This window comes from Nuphar pumila, chromosome 10, assembly GCF_984573655.1.
Source record: "Nuphar pumila chromosome 10, dmNupPumi1.hap1.1, whole genome shotgun sequence".
NCBI classification, from domain to species: domain Eukaryota; kingdom Viridiplantae; phylum Streptophyta; class Magnoliopsida; order Nymphaeales; family Nymphaeaceae; genus Nuphar; species Nuphar pumila.
The window spans coordinates 82,984,789-83,002,777 of NC_143258.1; the positions used below are offsets into that span (position 1 = coordinate 82,984,789).

General features: G+C 36.9%; 1 protein-coding gene across 1 annotated transcript; it reads left to right on the forward strand.

Annotated features, from left to right (window-relative positions):
• The first annotated feature begins 1,258 nt into the window (after positions 1 to 1,258).
• Positions 1,259 to 7,276, forward strand: LOC149827083 (uncharacterized). The gene is made up of 2 exons (XM_090019156.1): positions 1,259 to 1,602; positions 6,671 to 7,276. Exons 1-2 carry the CDS (start codon positions 1,328 to 1,330, stop codon positions 7,104 to 7,106), a joined length of 711 nt encoding a protein of 236 aa, XP_089875282.1. The 5' UTR covers positions 1,259 to 1,327; the 3' UTR covers positions 7,107 to 7,276.
• Positions 7,277 to 17,989: the final 10,713 nt, after the last annotated feature.

Consider the following 17,989-nt stretch of genomic DNA (forward strand, 5'->3'; position numbering starts at 1 on the left):
GAGCCATAGTGGATGAAGAAGGTGACCGGTGTGAAGGCGAAGGAGCTTTTCATCTGGGTAGCCGTCTCCGAGATGTCAGTTGATAGCCTAACTTCTGGGAATATCCTGTTTAAGACGCATACTGGGATTTCCCGAACATCCCAGCCTCTGCATTCTTGATGAATTATGACAATTGAAAAAATATGTGGTAAACTATGCTTAGTTCGTGTTTGGGTTGAATATCTGATCAAACACGAATCGTTTTGTTTCGATAAAGAAAGTGGCACCCGATTAACAATCATATTCATTTGAATTTGAATCCGAATCCAACTCTAAATCTGATGAGATCCAACATCAATTACATTTAAACGCACTTCTAATTTGGATAAGGATAAGGGATTTCTCCTTCGGACTAGGTGCGTCTAACTTTATCCAACCCGTTCACATTGTTATTTTCAATCCAATTGGCCAATGAAGTACGGATGCAAATGGATCAGATTTGGTCAGACCTTTGATCTGAATCCAACACTTTATTTTCACATTCGGATCACAAAAATAAGATCCAAAATTCTATTCAAATCAGATTCATATTTACACCCGGATCAATTTCATATTTGGGTTGGTGTTTCATGTTGGATCCATGTTCAGATTTGGATTTAATCCAATCTGTTTGCATATCTTACATAGGGCTGGACAACAGGCTGGCGGTCAGTGGCCAGGCCTGAGTGGGTCGAGCCTGGGCTTAGCTTTTGGAAGAAGGCACAACCCGAACCAACATGATCTCGGATCGGGTTTGGACAGAATGGGCTACACGCGGGTTGTAAGTCATAGTATATTTTGAATATACTATGACTTACAACCCGGACCGACCGGGTTCGAATTAGGGTCATGGGCCTAACTGGCAGGCCGTGGGTTTTATGTTAGACCTGGGCCCAACCCGAACCGGGCCTAGGCCCGACCCAGTTGGTAAACGGGTCGGGCTTGACCAGGCCTAACCCATCAATGGCCGGGTCAAGCCCATCCACTAACCTTGACCTTGGACCCTTGGTCCTCTCCTACCGGATCCAATGGCACCATAAACATTTCGGACCCGGATTCAATCCTATATAATCAAATTTTATATGAATTCAGACTGGAATTCTGATGGACTGCACGAAATTCCGATTCGAGTTCAGATTCTGACCTTACAGGACCCGGACCGCATCCGAAACCGTTTGCAGCCATACAATGAAGTGGTATTTTGGTCATTTCCCCCTTCCACCCAATCTTATATGATTATATCTCCGTCCCCTATCTCTCTCCTTCGTTATCCTCACTTTCCCTTTCTTCTGAGCCATCCGTTTCTCTCATGGCGTCCGCTTTTCGTCTTCCCATTCTGCCCTTCGTCGTCCTCGTCCTCCTCACTGTCTGCACCCACTCTTCATCCTCTCGGGATCCCGTTTGGAAGAAGAGGAAATCAGGGTCTATACCGCCCTCGTGCGAACGAATAGAGTGCCCGAACTACGAGCTGGTCCACGAGGGGAACGGGTTCGAGATCCGGCGTTACAATTCCCCTGTTTGGATTACCACCTCGCCCATCGATGACATCTCCTTCGTCAACGCCACCAGAAAAGGGTTCTTCCAGTAAGCCTCTCTCTCTCTCTGGTTTTTGGCTAATGTTATTTATTTGTTTTTATTTACTTTTGAGTTTTAATAAAGTCTTTGTTCCTTTTTTCCTGATATTGGGTGCCTCTAGAGATTTCCAAGACTAAGTAGTTACTGTTTACTGCTAATGACGAATGTACCCCTTGATGTGCTTATTGTTTTCTATGTTGTCATGGTTGATATGTGTTGGTTTTTCCGGGTTAAGTACTCTTTGATTTGGATGTCCTAATTGCTGGACAAACAAAAGCAGGGGTAGTCTTGACAAAAAGTTTATCTCTTTATAAACATTTTTAAAATCGACATAACATTTCAAAGGCATTTAGTTGCATTTAAATTTTGCTTTGTGTATGCTATTTTTTGTAGATGAGGTGTTTAGCATAATCTTTTTATAAGTTATATAGCCTTTAAATTTTCAACGGCCACATCGCTTCGCAAATACCATCCAAGTGATTCCTACATTAATTACTGTGGCCGTACGGATGGGACATATATATATATATATATATATATATATATATATATAGGATTGTTCTCTACCGTGATATTGTGATCATATCGTATGGTGGTATGCATTCTTGTGGATTTAGTTATCAATGTGAGATCCAACGGTGCAAATGTATTTAGCCTGTTTAGTTACTGTTCTATTTTTAAGACGCTTTATCATGTCTAATACACTATGAGGTTTCATTTTTTGAGAGTGAAAAATCAATGGCTCACAATGCATGAAGATAAGGGTGGTATAAAAATGGTAAAAAAAAAAAACATTATGTTGGTGCCAACTTTAACACGTAAATAATAAATACAACACGCTAAACATGGCTACAAGAACTAAGATTTTTTTCACTTTCTAATTTTTTGAAAATCTGACAGTAGGAATGTGTTCTACATGCTAGATTTTGTACTGATCAGCTCCTACATCATCCAATTATGACATATAAAAAGTTTCTTTAGGGCTTGAAATCAATGGCTGGGACTTTTCTTGTCATATTTTTTTATTGAACAAACATGATCCAATAGCATTTTTCTTGTCTAGCTCGAAATTATGGGATGTATCAACCCAATAGGACCTTACAGATGTATTCAGCGTAGTCAATTTGGTAGGAATTGCACCTTGGATTGTGTTTTCTTGACATAAAAACACAATTTTTTGAGTGGTGAAATTTAGGTCAAATGCGGGACTACAATTTTTAAAGTTGCATGTGTGTGCGTGCTTAGCAAACACTTGGTTTAGGAAGAGGGTGTCTCACCTAGTAACATTTAAGAGTGGGGTTAATACGAGTCAGATAGATTTTTTCCTACTTAGAAAGAGAGATAGGGGTTGTTGCATCGATTGTAAGGTTATACCAGGAGAAAGTGTAGCTACACAACATAGAGTCTTAATTTTAGATCTTAGAATTAGACAATGCCGCAAAAGGGATAGACATAGGATAGATCCTAGAATTAAGTGGTGGGCACTGAAAGGAGCTAAACAAGGAATGTTTGTAGAGCAGGTAGTTAAGGAAGTTGATTGGTGTCTCGAGGAGGATTCAGAATCAATGTGGAATAAGATAGCGGGTGGTATGAGAAAAGTAGCTAAGGAGGTATTGGGTGAGTCTAAAGGCGGTGCACCACTAGGTAAGGATACATCATGGTGGAACGAGGATGTCAAATTAGCTATTAAGGTTAAAAGAGAGTGTTATAGAAATCTAAGTAAGAGTCGTGATAGTGAGAATTTGGAGAAGTATATGATAGCAAAGAAGGAAGCTAAAAAAGTTGTTCGAAACGCGAGGGCTAAGGTATATAAGGAGGTTTATGACAAGTTGGATACCAAAGAAGGCGAGAAGGATATTTATAGGCTTGCAAAGATGAGAGATAGGAAATCGAAGGATTTGGGTATGGTTAGATGTATCAAAGATGAAACGCAAAGGGTTTTAGTCAAAGATGAGGAGATTAAGGAGAGATGGAAAGATTATTTTGATAAGCTATTTAATGATAGTCATGCTCAAGATCTTGGAGACTTCTCCATTCCTTTTCATGAGATAAATCGTGACTTCATGCGCAAGATTCAAAAGAAAGAAATTGCAGAGGCTTTGAAGAAAATGAAATCAAGAAGGGCAGTTGGCCCAGATGGTATACCTATCGAGGCTTGGAAATGCTTGGGAGAGAAAGGTTTAGAATGGTTGACAAATCTTTTTAACTTGATTTGGCGAACAAATAAGATGCCTAATGAGTGGAGGAAGAGTACTTTGGTGCCTTTATATAAGAATAAGGGTGATATACAAGATTGCACAAACTATCGTGGTATAAAACTCATGAGTCATACTATGAAACTTTGGGAGAGGGTGATTGAGTCTAGGTTGAGGAAGGTTGTCATGATATCGGAGAATCAATTTGGTTTTATGCCTGGAAGATCAACTATGGAAGCTATACATCTTCTTAGACAACTTATTGAAAGATATAGAGAGAGGAACAAAGATTTGCATATGGTTTTTATTGATTTAGAGAAGGCATACGATAGAGTACCTAGGGACGTTCTCTGGTGGACAATGATGAAGAAAGGTGTTTCTCTCAAGTACATTAGTATAATTAAAGATATGTATGAAGGAGTAGTAACCAATGTCCGCACTTGTGGAGGGGTGACAACCAATTTTCCGATAACGGTTGGGTTACATCAAGGATCTGCTTTAAGCCCTTTCCTATTTGCGATAGTGATGGATGAGCTTACGAGATCAATTCAAGAAAATGTACCGCGGTGTATGTTGTTTGCTGATGATATTGTTTTGATTGATGAGTCTAGAGCTGGGGTTAATGCTAAGTTAGAATTATGGAGACAGACATTGGAAGCTAGAGGTTTTAAGTTGAGTAAGAGTAAGACTGAATATATGGAATGTCGGTTTAGTAAGCAACGAAGTAGTGATGGGAGTGTAGTGAAGCTTGGTGAGCAAGATATACCGGTGAATGATTATTTCAAATATTTGGGATCCATCATTCAAAAGTATGGAGAAATTGATGGAGATGTAAATCATAGGATAAAGGTTGGGTGGATGAAATGGAAAAGTGCTACTGGAGTGCTGTGCGATCGTAGAATGCCATTGCGGTTGAAGGGAAAGTTTTATAGGACGACTATTAGACCCGCTTTACTATATGGTACGGAATGTTGGGCTGCCAAGAGACATCATATTCAAAAAATGAGTGTAGCTGAGATGCGGATGCTTAGATGGATGTGTGGAAATACAATAAAAGATAAGATTCGGAACGAAGAGATACGTAAGAAGGTAGGTGTTGCACCCATTGAAAATAAGATGCGAGAGAATCGTTTACGGTGGTTTGGACATATTCGGCGAAGGCCTAATGATGCTCCAGTTAGAAGGTTGGAGAAATGGGAAAATATATTAGTTAAAAGAGGTCGGGGTAGGCCTAGGAAGACTTGGATGGAGATGATAGGAAAGGATATGAATGCTTTGAACCTCACCAAGGACATGGCGTTGGATAGAAATGATTGGAGGAAAAGGATTCATGTGGAAGACCCAAAATGAATTTCTTTTTTGGTTCATATCACTGACCCCAATTGTTTTGGGATGAAGGCGTAGTTGTTGTTGTTGTTGTGTGTGCGTGCTTGTTTTCAATGTATGGAGAGGGGAGAGAACAGGTGTGCTAATGATAGTGATTCCAAATCAAGAATAGATCCAGTTCACAACTTGGTCCATGGAATGAAGTGATGCTGTTCTCTGGCTTCTTGTTGCTTCGTTTTTCTTTTTTCTTTCTTTTCTTTGGTGGTGGGACCAATGTTGTTAGCATCCGTGGCCCTCTATCGTTTTGGCCAATTATTCAGGTGAATTGGCCAATACCGATACTCAAGTGAATCGTTCTGAATTCGGTCAAAAAAATAAATAAAAATTATTGCTTGTCAATCAGAACGTGACATGTGTTAAAGCTATTCAAATAATATTTATAAAACAATTTTTAAGTATTTTTATATTATTAAAAAAAAACGATTCAGGGGTGAAGTCGTATCGATTTTCTGCCTATACGATCACAGATACTGACAACATTGGGTAGGATCAGGGGCGTAGCTAGGGGGGGGCAGGACTGGGCTGTAGCCCAGTCCTGCCTCCCCAAACAGTTAAAAAAAAAAAAAATTTAAAAGCCCAGTCCTAGCACAGCCCTGATTCCATATGAAATAGATTTGTATCCATTTTTGTAGCCCATCCCAGTCCTAGCCCAGCCCTGACTGCAGCAAATAGTTTGATTTGTCCATATGAAATAGATTTTTATTAATAATTGTAGCCATTTTTTATTTTATCTAAAAAAAAAATTTCGGGGGCGCTGCCCACGAACCCCCGACTATCGCACAAATATTTTTTTTTTTGCTACACCCCTGTTTGCCCCCCCCTCACATGAATCCTAGCTACGCCCCTGGGTAGGATGATTTTGAGGACTACATGAATGGGACCATATCCGGAGCAGATTCAGTAATCGGCTGCAAAGGTACTCTGCCCAGTCACTGACTGCCACATCCCACACCGCCCCAATCCTTTAAAAGGGAGGTCCCAGACCTCCCCCACTTCTTCAAAAAGTCCGAGTACCTTGCAAAGTACTCGGTCCGATCACTGGATCCCCTCTTAACCATATCCCTCTGCCGAAATCCAATTTGGTAGACTACTACCACTTGTGGAATTTTTATAGGGAATATTCTTTAATACCATATGGTAGGGGGGAAATTGATAAATTACAGACACATAATAATATAGTGATACAGTAGCCAAGCATCGAACCTCCATCATTTATTCAGATTGAAGGGAACTTTGAAATTAATAAAAATATAAGACTAATTTTATGAAAAAGCCTTGCATCAAAATTAATAAAAGTGCAGAACTAATTTTAAGAGAAAACCATACACTGCGCTGTATATGGAGATTCGACCATCTTCCAAACCTGAGGCTGAGTCAAGAAATCATGTCGCATAGTATTGCTTAATTAATTTGACAGTTAGAATGGGGTGTTAGTGTATCTTAATAAATAGATTGATCTTAATAATAATATAATAATCTTGATTACTTCTGTGAAGGCTGTTTGATTACATACAAGGGAAGAACAAGTATGGTGAGAAGATAGAGATGACTGCTCCAGTGATCACAGAGGTTTCACCAAGCGATGGACCATTTTGTGCATCATCTTTCACAGTGAGTTTCTATGTTCCGGTGAAAAACCAGGCTGACCCGCCGCCTGCAGATATTCTCCATGTTCAAAGGTGGGGTGTCCGTTATGCCGCCCTCCGGCAATTCAGTGGCTTCGTGACCGATTACAACATTGGTGAAGAAGCAGCAGCATTGCAGGCTAGCATCGCCGGGTCCAGCTGGTCGGAAGCCATTGCAAAGAGCCAGAAAAGTGCGGAAACAAAAACAATTTACACTGTGGCTCAGTACAACTCCCCCTTTGAGTTTGATCACAGAGTGAATGAGATCTGGTTGTTGTTTGACATGGAAGCATCTTATGGAATGTAACAGGGAGCATGCTCTGATAATTATAGGGATTGTGAGGTCGTATTATATAAAATGTAGTATGTTTAGCTGTAAGACTTGGTTGAAAAGTGCCAGGTTTTTCTTAGAAATCTTCTTGTTTTAGTATTGATATTTGTATTAGGCTGGAGATGGTTCATGATTTTATAATTTCTGGTAACTGACCGAGCTGCTGAAGTTGCTAAAGTAGTGATAAATCCTGTCTGAAAGCACTTGAATCATAGTATTGTAGGTTCTGATTTTCCTTTTAATCACAAATATCATCAGAATATATTGTGATTTCTTTTTTGGTTAGACGGAGTAAATCCTCTTATCATCGACCGCACATTAGCAGGCTTTTAGTTGGTAAAACCCTTGATAAACCACAGTCGCCCCTAAGGCAGGACCATTGTGAGCAAAAGTATTGAGATTTTGTTGTGATATATTGAGATGATGATAAAATACTGATCAAATTGTGGCTTTTTAAAAATTTCACCTTTTTTTGAATAATATAACAAGATTGACATTCTAAAACTTTTTAATATATATTTTTATAATTCTTAATCCTATTCGGCACTGGTTATGATCTCACATGCATTCACTTGGTCTACCCCAAAGGGGTTTGGCGTAGTGGAAGGTGACCTAGGCTGCTAGAGAGGTGGGTGAGGTCCCATTCCTATGGGTGTGCCCTGTGACCCTGTCTATTATGGAAACTCGTTCCGCAAATGAGGAATTAGCTAAAGAAATTGGTGGTGGTGTACATGAGTGCCCAAGTGTTCAATAACCTAGCGTTGAAGTAGGTGGCTTAGTTTAGAGTTTTCAAGAACAGTTTATAGATGTGCACTTGTCCATAAAAAGAGAAATGTGATATTTGCTCATTGTAGTAAATTCTCTTTCTAATGGATGGTGTTGTAATGGACTGTTTCTGTCATGGGCTTAAAAGCAAAGGCTCCCAGGATGGCGTCTCGATTTATCTAAACACAAAAAGCAAGTCTTTTAAGCGCACAAGAAAAACTCTCAAACACACACAAGAGCCAAAGCAAGAGTACATGTTAACTACACAAAAACTAACCGTTGGGAAGCCAAGCCTAAATTCTACTCGTGTCATCACGACCCAAATTAGAAAAACTAACCATTGAGAGTACAGTAACTCAACTCATGACATAATCTGTAATAAGAACAAAGTATAACTAAAATGAAAACTTGAATCAACAGTACATGAGCATTTTAGTTCACCAATAAAGGAAATTAGTAAGAGTCAACTCTATAAGACCTAATAAAGATAATTACTCTTTGGGCCATCTATTATACAAGGATGGATCTGATAAAGGATCATATGTACCTCCATTATACCATGTTCTTTAACTAATCCAAATCTATACAAAAAACAAATTATCTTTTATTTTTCAAAAATTATCTAAATTCTCAGGTGTTACATTTAATATTTCCCCTTCTGTTTTTATTTCATTTTAATTGATTTTTGTCTTCTGCAGATGTGTATAATAAAGACTCACATTGATATATATATCAATGTGCAATGCAAGGAGTTGTTGATGGGGTTGTAGATCCCTTCGTGAACAAAACAAAAATGCTAATGTTGCCTGTTTTTTGTATTGGAGATGATACATCTGAGAAATATACGCTAGTGTGCTGCTGCACCTGATAACCCACCATCTGCTGTTGAGCCCATAGCTGATAGGTTGTATCCCAAAGATGGAGGGTAATCCGGTGCAGCAGCACACTAAAAGTGTGCAATCATATTGCACTCGAGCCTAACTCAAAGTTAGAGTCACCACAGTTGCCAGCATGGAACTTTGAAGCCACAACCTGCTGCTTTGGTCTTGTAGTAAGGAACCAAGTACTGAACTCTTGCCTTCAACTTGAAGTCTTTAAGCTGATGGAGCCCTTGTAAACATAAGCTTTGCTTGTGCAAATGAAAAACAGTGGTGAAAGGAATTGATAATGACGATCTCATAACACCAATGCTCGTGATTTGGCACATAACCAGATCTACTCTATACTGACTTTGACAAGTAAATAAGCCCATCTCACACAACCATACATTTATATATATATATATATATATATATATATATATATATATATATATATATATATATATATATTAATGTATATGAATGCTTTGAACCTCACCGAGGACATGACATTGGATAGAAATGATTGGAGGAGAAGGATTCATGTGGAAGACCCAGAATGATTCTCTTTTTGGGTTCATATCGCCGACCCCAATTGTTTTGGGATGAAGGCGTAGTTGTTGTTGTTGTTTATATATATATATATATATATATATATATATAGGGAAACTGAAATATGTTTACCAACCAAATATGTTTGCTGGTATGAATAAAGATTTTTATAGGTTTTTTTACAAATCTAACCCTATAGATGTATTCGACGTGGTCCATTTGCTAGAAATAGACGGTTGGATCATCTTAATCGGATTAACAAATATGATTTTTTATTCTTGAATATTTATGAAAATTATAAGCCGCTAATTTTCAACCCTTAAAAGATCCTTCTTATACATCATGATTGGATGATCCAAGAGTCTGTTTCTATAAAACCAAGCGTCTAGATCACATCGACAGTGAAATTTTAAAAAAAAAAATAGAAAAAAACTATGAAAATCCTAGCTCATACCAATAAACAAGAGTTTGTTTCTTATACCTCATTTTTTTTTCCAGCAAGGGGGGGGGGGGGGGGGGGGGGGTGGGGGCGACCCCCTGCCTCTTTTTTTTTCCGGTAGGGGGTCGCCCCCCTCCCCCCTGCCTCATTTTTTTTTGGGGGGGGGGACCCCTGCCTCGTTTTTTTTCTGGTAAGGGGTCGCCCCCCCCCCCCCCCCCCTGCCTCATTTTTTTATTCGAGCAGGGACAGGGGGTCGCCTCGCTGCTTTTCAGGCACGGGGGGGGGACCCCAGACTCTTTTTTTCTGGCAGGGGGTCGCCCCCCTTGCCTCATTTTTTTATTCGGGCAGAGGGTCGCCCCCTGCATCTTTTTTGGGGGGGCAAGGGGGCGGCCCCCTGCCTCGTTCTTTATTTTCGGGAAGGGGGGTTGCCCCCTTACCTCTCTTTTTTTCCTGGGGGGGGGGGGGGGGGAACCCCTGCCTCATTTTTTTTTTTCGGCAGGGAGTCGCCCTCCCCCCCTGCCTTGTTTTTTTATTCGGGCAGGGGGTCGCCCCCCTGCCTCGCCGAACAGAGAGGTGATAGACGCCTGGCAGGCGTTCCGCCTCACTGAAATCTCGTCCGACTTCGATATTTATTCTAATTTTTTTCCTTTCGGCAGAGGGTGACTTCATTTTAACACAGTGTCTCTTGCAGATTTCTCAACGGATCCTGCTTATGCCCCGCCACCCGTGGTAAGTAAGAGACAAAAATAATACAAATCGGGTAAATACCCGTAGTGAGTAAGTGATGCAAGCACATCACATGTTATTTAATTTATTGGATGCAACACTTTGTTGTTCACACACTCACTTAGTTGTTGATATCCAGGACTGCTTTGTTGGAATTTGGAGATCATGTTGAATATGATTTTAATGCATGAGAATAGAAGTATTCTTATTTTTTTAGTACGAATTACATGCTAGGTATGGTAGTAGTTAGCGGGATATTGGAGTGTGTTTGTTGCAGGTACATGTTTGACATTTTTTTAATATGAATGTTTTCGATGTATTGCAATGCTTGATGTGATTGTATTCATGCTTGCATGTAGTTACTTTCAATTTGATTATGACTTATATGTGAAATTGTATAATGAAAGCATGCTTCAAATGAATGTATCATGTTATGAATAGTTTGCACAAGAAGATATTAAGTTATCAATACATGTATCATAATTCTTGTGATCATATGACATCATATATTGCATGATAAATTTGATATTTTTTTCATCATAACATTCTGATGATTCTCTTTTAACTGGTTAAGATACTATTCGTAATATCATACAACAAATGACTGCAAACCGTGAATGGATGTACCATAGGATAGTTGACAATGAGTTATAGCATGAATATATAAATGATGTTGAAAGTTTTATTGAATTTACAATGGCAAGTGTTAGTATAGTGGATCCCACAAGTCGGATTAGATGTCTCTGCAAGATTTGTAAGAACAATCGATTTATAAAACCTCATGGCGTTAGACATCACCTATACAAAAAGGGTTTTGTGAGTGATTATCAGAATTGAATGTTTCATGGTGAAGAATTTAGAAACAATTTTGATGCACGGGTAAATGTGGTGCACAATAATCCATATATGGATTTGATATTTGATGTCGCATGAATAGAAGTGGATTCTGTTATGAGTCCTAGTGATGTAACAACTGCAGTAGATGAAGAATCACCAAATGATGCAACTAGTAGATTTTATGATTTACTTAGAGATGCTGATGAGTCACTTTGGAACAGTTGCGAGAGTCACACTATCTTATCTGCAGTTCTTCAACTAATGAATTTGAAGTCTAAGTATAATTTGAGTCAATCTTGTTTGGACCGTTTGTGCATAATTGTGAAGAGTATGTTGCCCAAAGATGAGAAATTGTCACAAAGTTTCTATCGTGCGAAGGTTATGGTCAACACTCTAGGTATGGAGTATTAAAAGATAGATGCTTGTCCAAATCACTGCATGTTGTATTTCAAGGATTAGGAAAACAACATATCAGGCCTGTCATATGGGTATTTTCGGTTCAAGCCAAAGACAAGAGGCAATGGTAGCACGAGATCAAAAGAAGTTTCATACAAGTCACTCTGCTACTTTCTTATCACTCATAGATTGCAACAATTGTATATGTCTTCAAGGATAGCTAAACACATTACATGGCATGCAAATAAAGTTTGACATAATGAAGACAAGATCACGCATCCTGTTGACGCGGAAGCTTGGAAGCACTTTGATTATACTCATCAAAACTTCACAATAGAAGTGATTTGAATGTATTGTAATGATTTGAATGATTTGCAGGTATTCCAATAATTTGAATGTATTATAATACTTGATTTGAATTATTTGAATGTATTAAAATGTATTGCAATGATTTGAATGATTTAAATGATTTGAATGTATTGCAATACTTGATTTGAATTATTTGAATGTATTGAAATGTATTGCAATGATTTGAATAATTTACAAGTATTTCAATGATTTGAATGTATTGCAATACTTGATTTGAATTATTTGAATGCATTGAAATACTTGATGTGAATGATTTAAAACAATTTGAATGTATTGCATGACATTTTTTATTTGTTAGAATATGGTTCGTGGAGCTTACAGTGGTCGTTCATCCAGTAGTAGTCAGTCTCAGCCTTCATCTTCACGGGCTCCTTTGATAGGTATATCATTTAACTAATTGGATGCTTGATTAGTTGAAATACACATTCTAAGAATTTCTAACGTATTTTTTTACAAATGATGTTTCGCCTGTACATAACCCACCTATACCAGTTGATCATACAAGTCAGAAGCCAACATAGGATGCAGAGTCTTCTCAGTCTGGCACAAAAAGACTCATTCAAATAGTGTATATTGATAATCGACCGTAAGTATTTCATTTTCACTTATTAAATATCTTATAAATATTTTATATTGTTATTTATTGTATAGCAATTTATGTGCAACACGAGGTTTGAGACACAAGAAGTAGTATGCGAGATTAAGAATTCACTTCTTCAACATCTACCAGGACCGATCGCTCAATGGAAAGAGTATCCAAAATAGGTGATAGACAGATTGTGGTCCTCATTCACGGTATATAGTTGTTTGTCATAGTTAATGTGTTTCATATTTAATTATTTATTTTAGTCATGTCTACTAACTTTCTGAAAATATTTGTAGGCTTCGAAGCTCTTCGCGACTACGATAGAGGAACATGATGCAAGAAAGGTGTGGCAGAAGGTGGCTACCAATCGATTTGCAGACATGCTGCACAATATGAAGATTGCAGCAAGAAAAGCATCTGGTGGGATAGATGATCCACTGCAGTAGAAGGGTCATAAACCTCCTACTATTAGGTCAGATGTTTGGGATGCAATATGTGACAAGTGGGCTTGGGATGCATTTCGAAACCGCTCAGCGAAGGATGCACAAAATCGAGTGAAAATGCCCGAAGCCCATCTACACACAGATGGATCTAGGACTTTTGGGAGCCACCTGAAGAAAATGGTAACTCATCAATATATAAACAAATCAATTTTATAAGTATTGTTGCAAATCTGTAAACTAAAACTTTTATCATTTCAGTTCGCAGGAAGCAGAAAAGGGAGGCATTGTGACATACAAGGATGTGTTTGTTCAAACACATAAACGTAAGACCACGGGAGAGTTCATATCGGAAAAGGCGAGAACGACAACGGTATGTATTTATTGTATTAATAATCATTATAATATATAAGTTATCATAAATATTATAATTCTTAATTATTAATTCATATTATAAACATTATTTTGTAAGAGTCATATGAGCAACAGATGGTAGAGCGATATTGCGATGACTCTACTCAACATCCATCATTTGATCCTGCAGCATAGGTGATTGCAGCAGGTAATCCCAAAAATGGTCGTGTGTTTGGGTTCGGGAGTAATATGAACACCTCACCAGTCGTTGCTTCCTCCAGTCACAGCTCAGAGACTTCTCCCATCAACATCATCTCCAAGCATACGACTGATTCTTGGGATAATGTACGCCAGATTGTTAAAGACACAATGCGTGACTACATCCATGAAATAATTGCCGACGTTCTCCGAAATGAGTTCAAGAGTTTTTTGTAGAACAAGGGAGCTTTATTTGCAGGTGCCTCTCAGGTATGAAAGTTTCATGTGATGTATTGCATGTCGTTAGATTTCATATAACTTTGATTGCCTTAACTTAGGTGCATTGCATATAATTTATTTTAGTATATTTTGTTTATCAATACTCACCTTTCATATAATATTTCAGTATAATATTTTTACTGCCTTAGAACACATATGAGCATGATAGAATTACATATACAGTTTTTTTACTGCCATTGAACACATATGAGCACGATAGAATCACATATATAATTTTTTTACTGCCTTAGAACACATATGAGCATGGTAGAATCACATATACAGTTTTTTGACTGCCTTAGAGCATATATGAGCATGATAGAATCACATATACTGTTTTTTTGATTATTTTATAGCACATATGAGCATGATATAATCACATATACAGTTTTTTGTCTGCCTAAGAACACATATGAGCATGATAGAATAACATATACAGTTTTTTGACTACCTTAAAACACGTATGAGCATGATAGAATCACATATACAGTTTTTTTTACTGCCTTAGAACACATATAAGCATGATATAATCACATATATAATTTTTTTGACTACCTTAGAACACATATGAGCATGATAGAATCACATATAAAGTTTTTTTACTGCCTTAGAGCACATACAAGCATGATAGAATCACATATAAAGTTTTTTTAATTGCCTTAGAACACATGAGCATGATATAATCATATATACAGTTTTTTGCCTGCCTTACAACACATATGAGCATGATAGAATCACATATACAGTTTTTTGACTGCCTTAGAACACATATGAGCATGGTAGAATCACATGTACAGTTTTTTTTACTGCCTTAGAACACATATGAGCATTATATAATCACATATACAGTTTTTTTTACTGCGTTAGAGCACATATGAGCATGATATAATCACATATACAGTTTTTTGCTTACCTTAGAACACATATGAGCATGATAGAATCATATATATAATTTTTTTGACTGCTTTAGAACACATATGAGCATGATATTATCACATATACAGTTTTTTGTCTGCCTTAGAACACATATGAGCATGATAGAATCATATATAAAGTTTTTTTACTGCCTTAGAACACATATGAGCATAGTAGAATCACATATACAGTTTTTTTACTGCCTTAGAGCACATATGAGCATGGTAGAATCACATATAAAGTTTTTTTACTGCCTTTAGAACACATATGAGCATGATAGAATCACATATAAAGTTTTTTAACTGTCTTAGAACACATATGAGCATGATATAATCACATATACAATTTTTTGTCTGCCTTAGAACACATATGAGCATGATAAAATCGCATATACAGTTTTTTTTACTGCCATAGAGCACATATATATGAGTTTGATAGAATCATAAAAACAGTTTTTTTACTGTCTTTAAAACACATATGAGAATCATTGAATCACATATAAAGTTTTGTTACTGCCTTAGAACACATATGAGCATGATAGAATCACATATAGAGTATAATTTATTTCAGTATATTTTGTTTATCAATACGGACCTTTCTTTTCTCGTGTAGGTTGTTGGCGATAATCAGCGTAGTGGAGCTGAAGAGACAGATCAAGACAATGAACAAGAGGACGCACAAAATCTTGGCGATGATTAGATTCATGTGTTGAATTTGTTCTACCTTCTTTTTGTTTCAAAAATATAAATGTTGAATTGTAAATAATTAGAACTTGTGAATTTTACAGTGGATCGATTAATTGTTTTAGTTTCCTTTTATATGTATTTTGATGTGTACTTTGTTTTTTATTCACATGAAATATAAATTGTATCACGAGAAATTTTTTCTCGATATTTATTTTTCAAATATTTTTTTTTAAATTTTTTTCTTTGTTTGCGATGGATTAGTAACAACTATAAATCCGTCGCTAATCCAAAATCGCCGTATAGTAACGACGGCCTTGCGACGGATGTTGGCATTCATTATTCCGTCGCAATTTAGCGACGGAACTGGTGACAGATACATTCTGTCGTTACTTAGCGACAGAATGGGCGACAAATATATTTCGACGCTAATTAGCGTCGAAAATTTCGCGATGGAAGCTATCCGTCTCTAATCCGACGTTAATCCATCGCTAAGTTGTTTAGCGACGGATTAGCATCGGATTAGGTCGTCGCTAATCCACAGGTTTCTTGTAGTGTAGAATATGAGAACTAATGTGTGAACCACAATTTTTATGGATTTTTTTGTTCTTTTCTCTTGAATCTAATTGTATGGATGTGATCTATATTCTTGGTTTTATAAGAACACGCTCTTGAATCATTTGATTTTAATGCATAAACAGGATTTTTTTAAACTTTAAAATCAATGGCTCATAATCGTCATAAATATTTCAAGCATTCAAAATTGCATTTTTTAATAGAAAATACGCGATCCAATGGTTGATTCCTAGCAAATTCACCCTGCTAAGCATATCCACATGGTTGGATTTGCAAAAAAAGTGTTGAAAATGCTCATATTTCTAGTTCTCATGGCATGATGAATTTACTAGGAATCAACCATTGGATTATGTATTTTCGATGAATAAATACGATTTTTGAATATTTAAATATTTATGAAGATTACGAGTCATTGATTTTAAAGCCTTAAAAAAATCTTGTTTACGCATCAAAATTGAATGATTTAAGAGTGGGTTCTTATAAAACCAAGCATGCAGGTCACATTTGTACAATTAGATTCAAGAGAAAAGAATAAAAAAATCATGAAAATTGTGGTGCATACATTAGTTTTCATATTTTCAGTTCTCATATTCTAGTGACTCATATATATATATATATGTGTGTGTGTGTGTGTGTGTGTGTGTGAGTGAGAATTGGAATATGAGAACTAGAAATGTGGGCATTTCCAACATGTTTTTCAACCATGTGAATGTGCTTGCTATGTTGAATTTGTTAGGAATCAATCATTGGATCATGTATTTTCGATGAAAAAATGTGATTTTTGAATGCTTGAGTATTTATGAAGATTATGAATGGCTCATATTCTTTATAAATATTCAAGCATTCAAAAATCATATTTTTTCATCAAAAATACATGATCCAATGGTTGATTCCTAGCAAATTCATCATGGCAAACACATCCACGTGGTTGGATTTGCAAAAAAAGTGTTGGAAATGCCCATATTTACAGTTCTCATATTTTAATTCTTATATTCTAGTGATTATATATATATATATATATATATATATATATATATATATATATATATATATATATATATATATATATATATATATATATATATATATATATATATTAAAGTATACAAAAATATTTCTCCCCTAAGTGCATGCATACAAGGCCATCTTCACTTGTGCATGATGGAACCCCACTAACCATGTTCACACATACATACATGTACACATGCCCCATATTTAAAAAAAATGATGCATGCTTTATATATATATATACGCAGTCTACCCTTGAGTAAATACATGAAAAAAGCACAAAATATACAAAATCACCACCCTAGGAGGCATCAATCACCTCGTAAATATCTCCTTTAATCATTGAGTATACGCTACGAAACACCTACACCAAGCACATGCCTTAATACCAAATTAACCCTAAACCCCCAACAACCCTTCTTCACACCTACCACCAAACACATCAAGAGAGAGAGAAAGAGATTTGAAATCACGGACGACAAAAGAAGACCAAGAAAACAGTGTGTAAGAGCATCACATCTTTACAAAGTAGTCGAGAAAAAAAAAAGAAATTAAACAAGGTGGAAAACTCACCACATATATCTTTGAGTCCGGATAGGGTACAATCACATGGCACAAAATTTGTGCATTATGCACCTGATTGCCCTCCATCAGGCCTTGAGCCCCACAACTGACAGGGTTGTCTTCAAGATGGAGGGAGAACAGGTGCTTAATGCACAAATATTTGTGCAATCATATTGCACCTGATCTTTTCACTATATCTTTATTGAATACAATAACCAATATAGCCTTCTTCTGCGTATTCTATAATAAATATGAGGAAAAAGCATAAAAACATATAAAGAATTAATTGGAAGAGAAGGGGAGGTGGGGAAA

Excerpts from the sequence above, each read along its gene's own strand:
- LOC149827083 (XM_090019156.1), top strand. The coding sequence starts at position 1,328 with ATGGCGTCCGCTTTTCGTCTTCCCATTCTGCCCTTCGTCGTCCTCGTC. Across the intron at positions 1,603-6,670 it reads ACCAGAAAAGGGTTCTTCCA|GCTGTTTGATTACATACAAG; the intron begins GTAAGCCTCTCT and ends ACTTCTGTGAAG.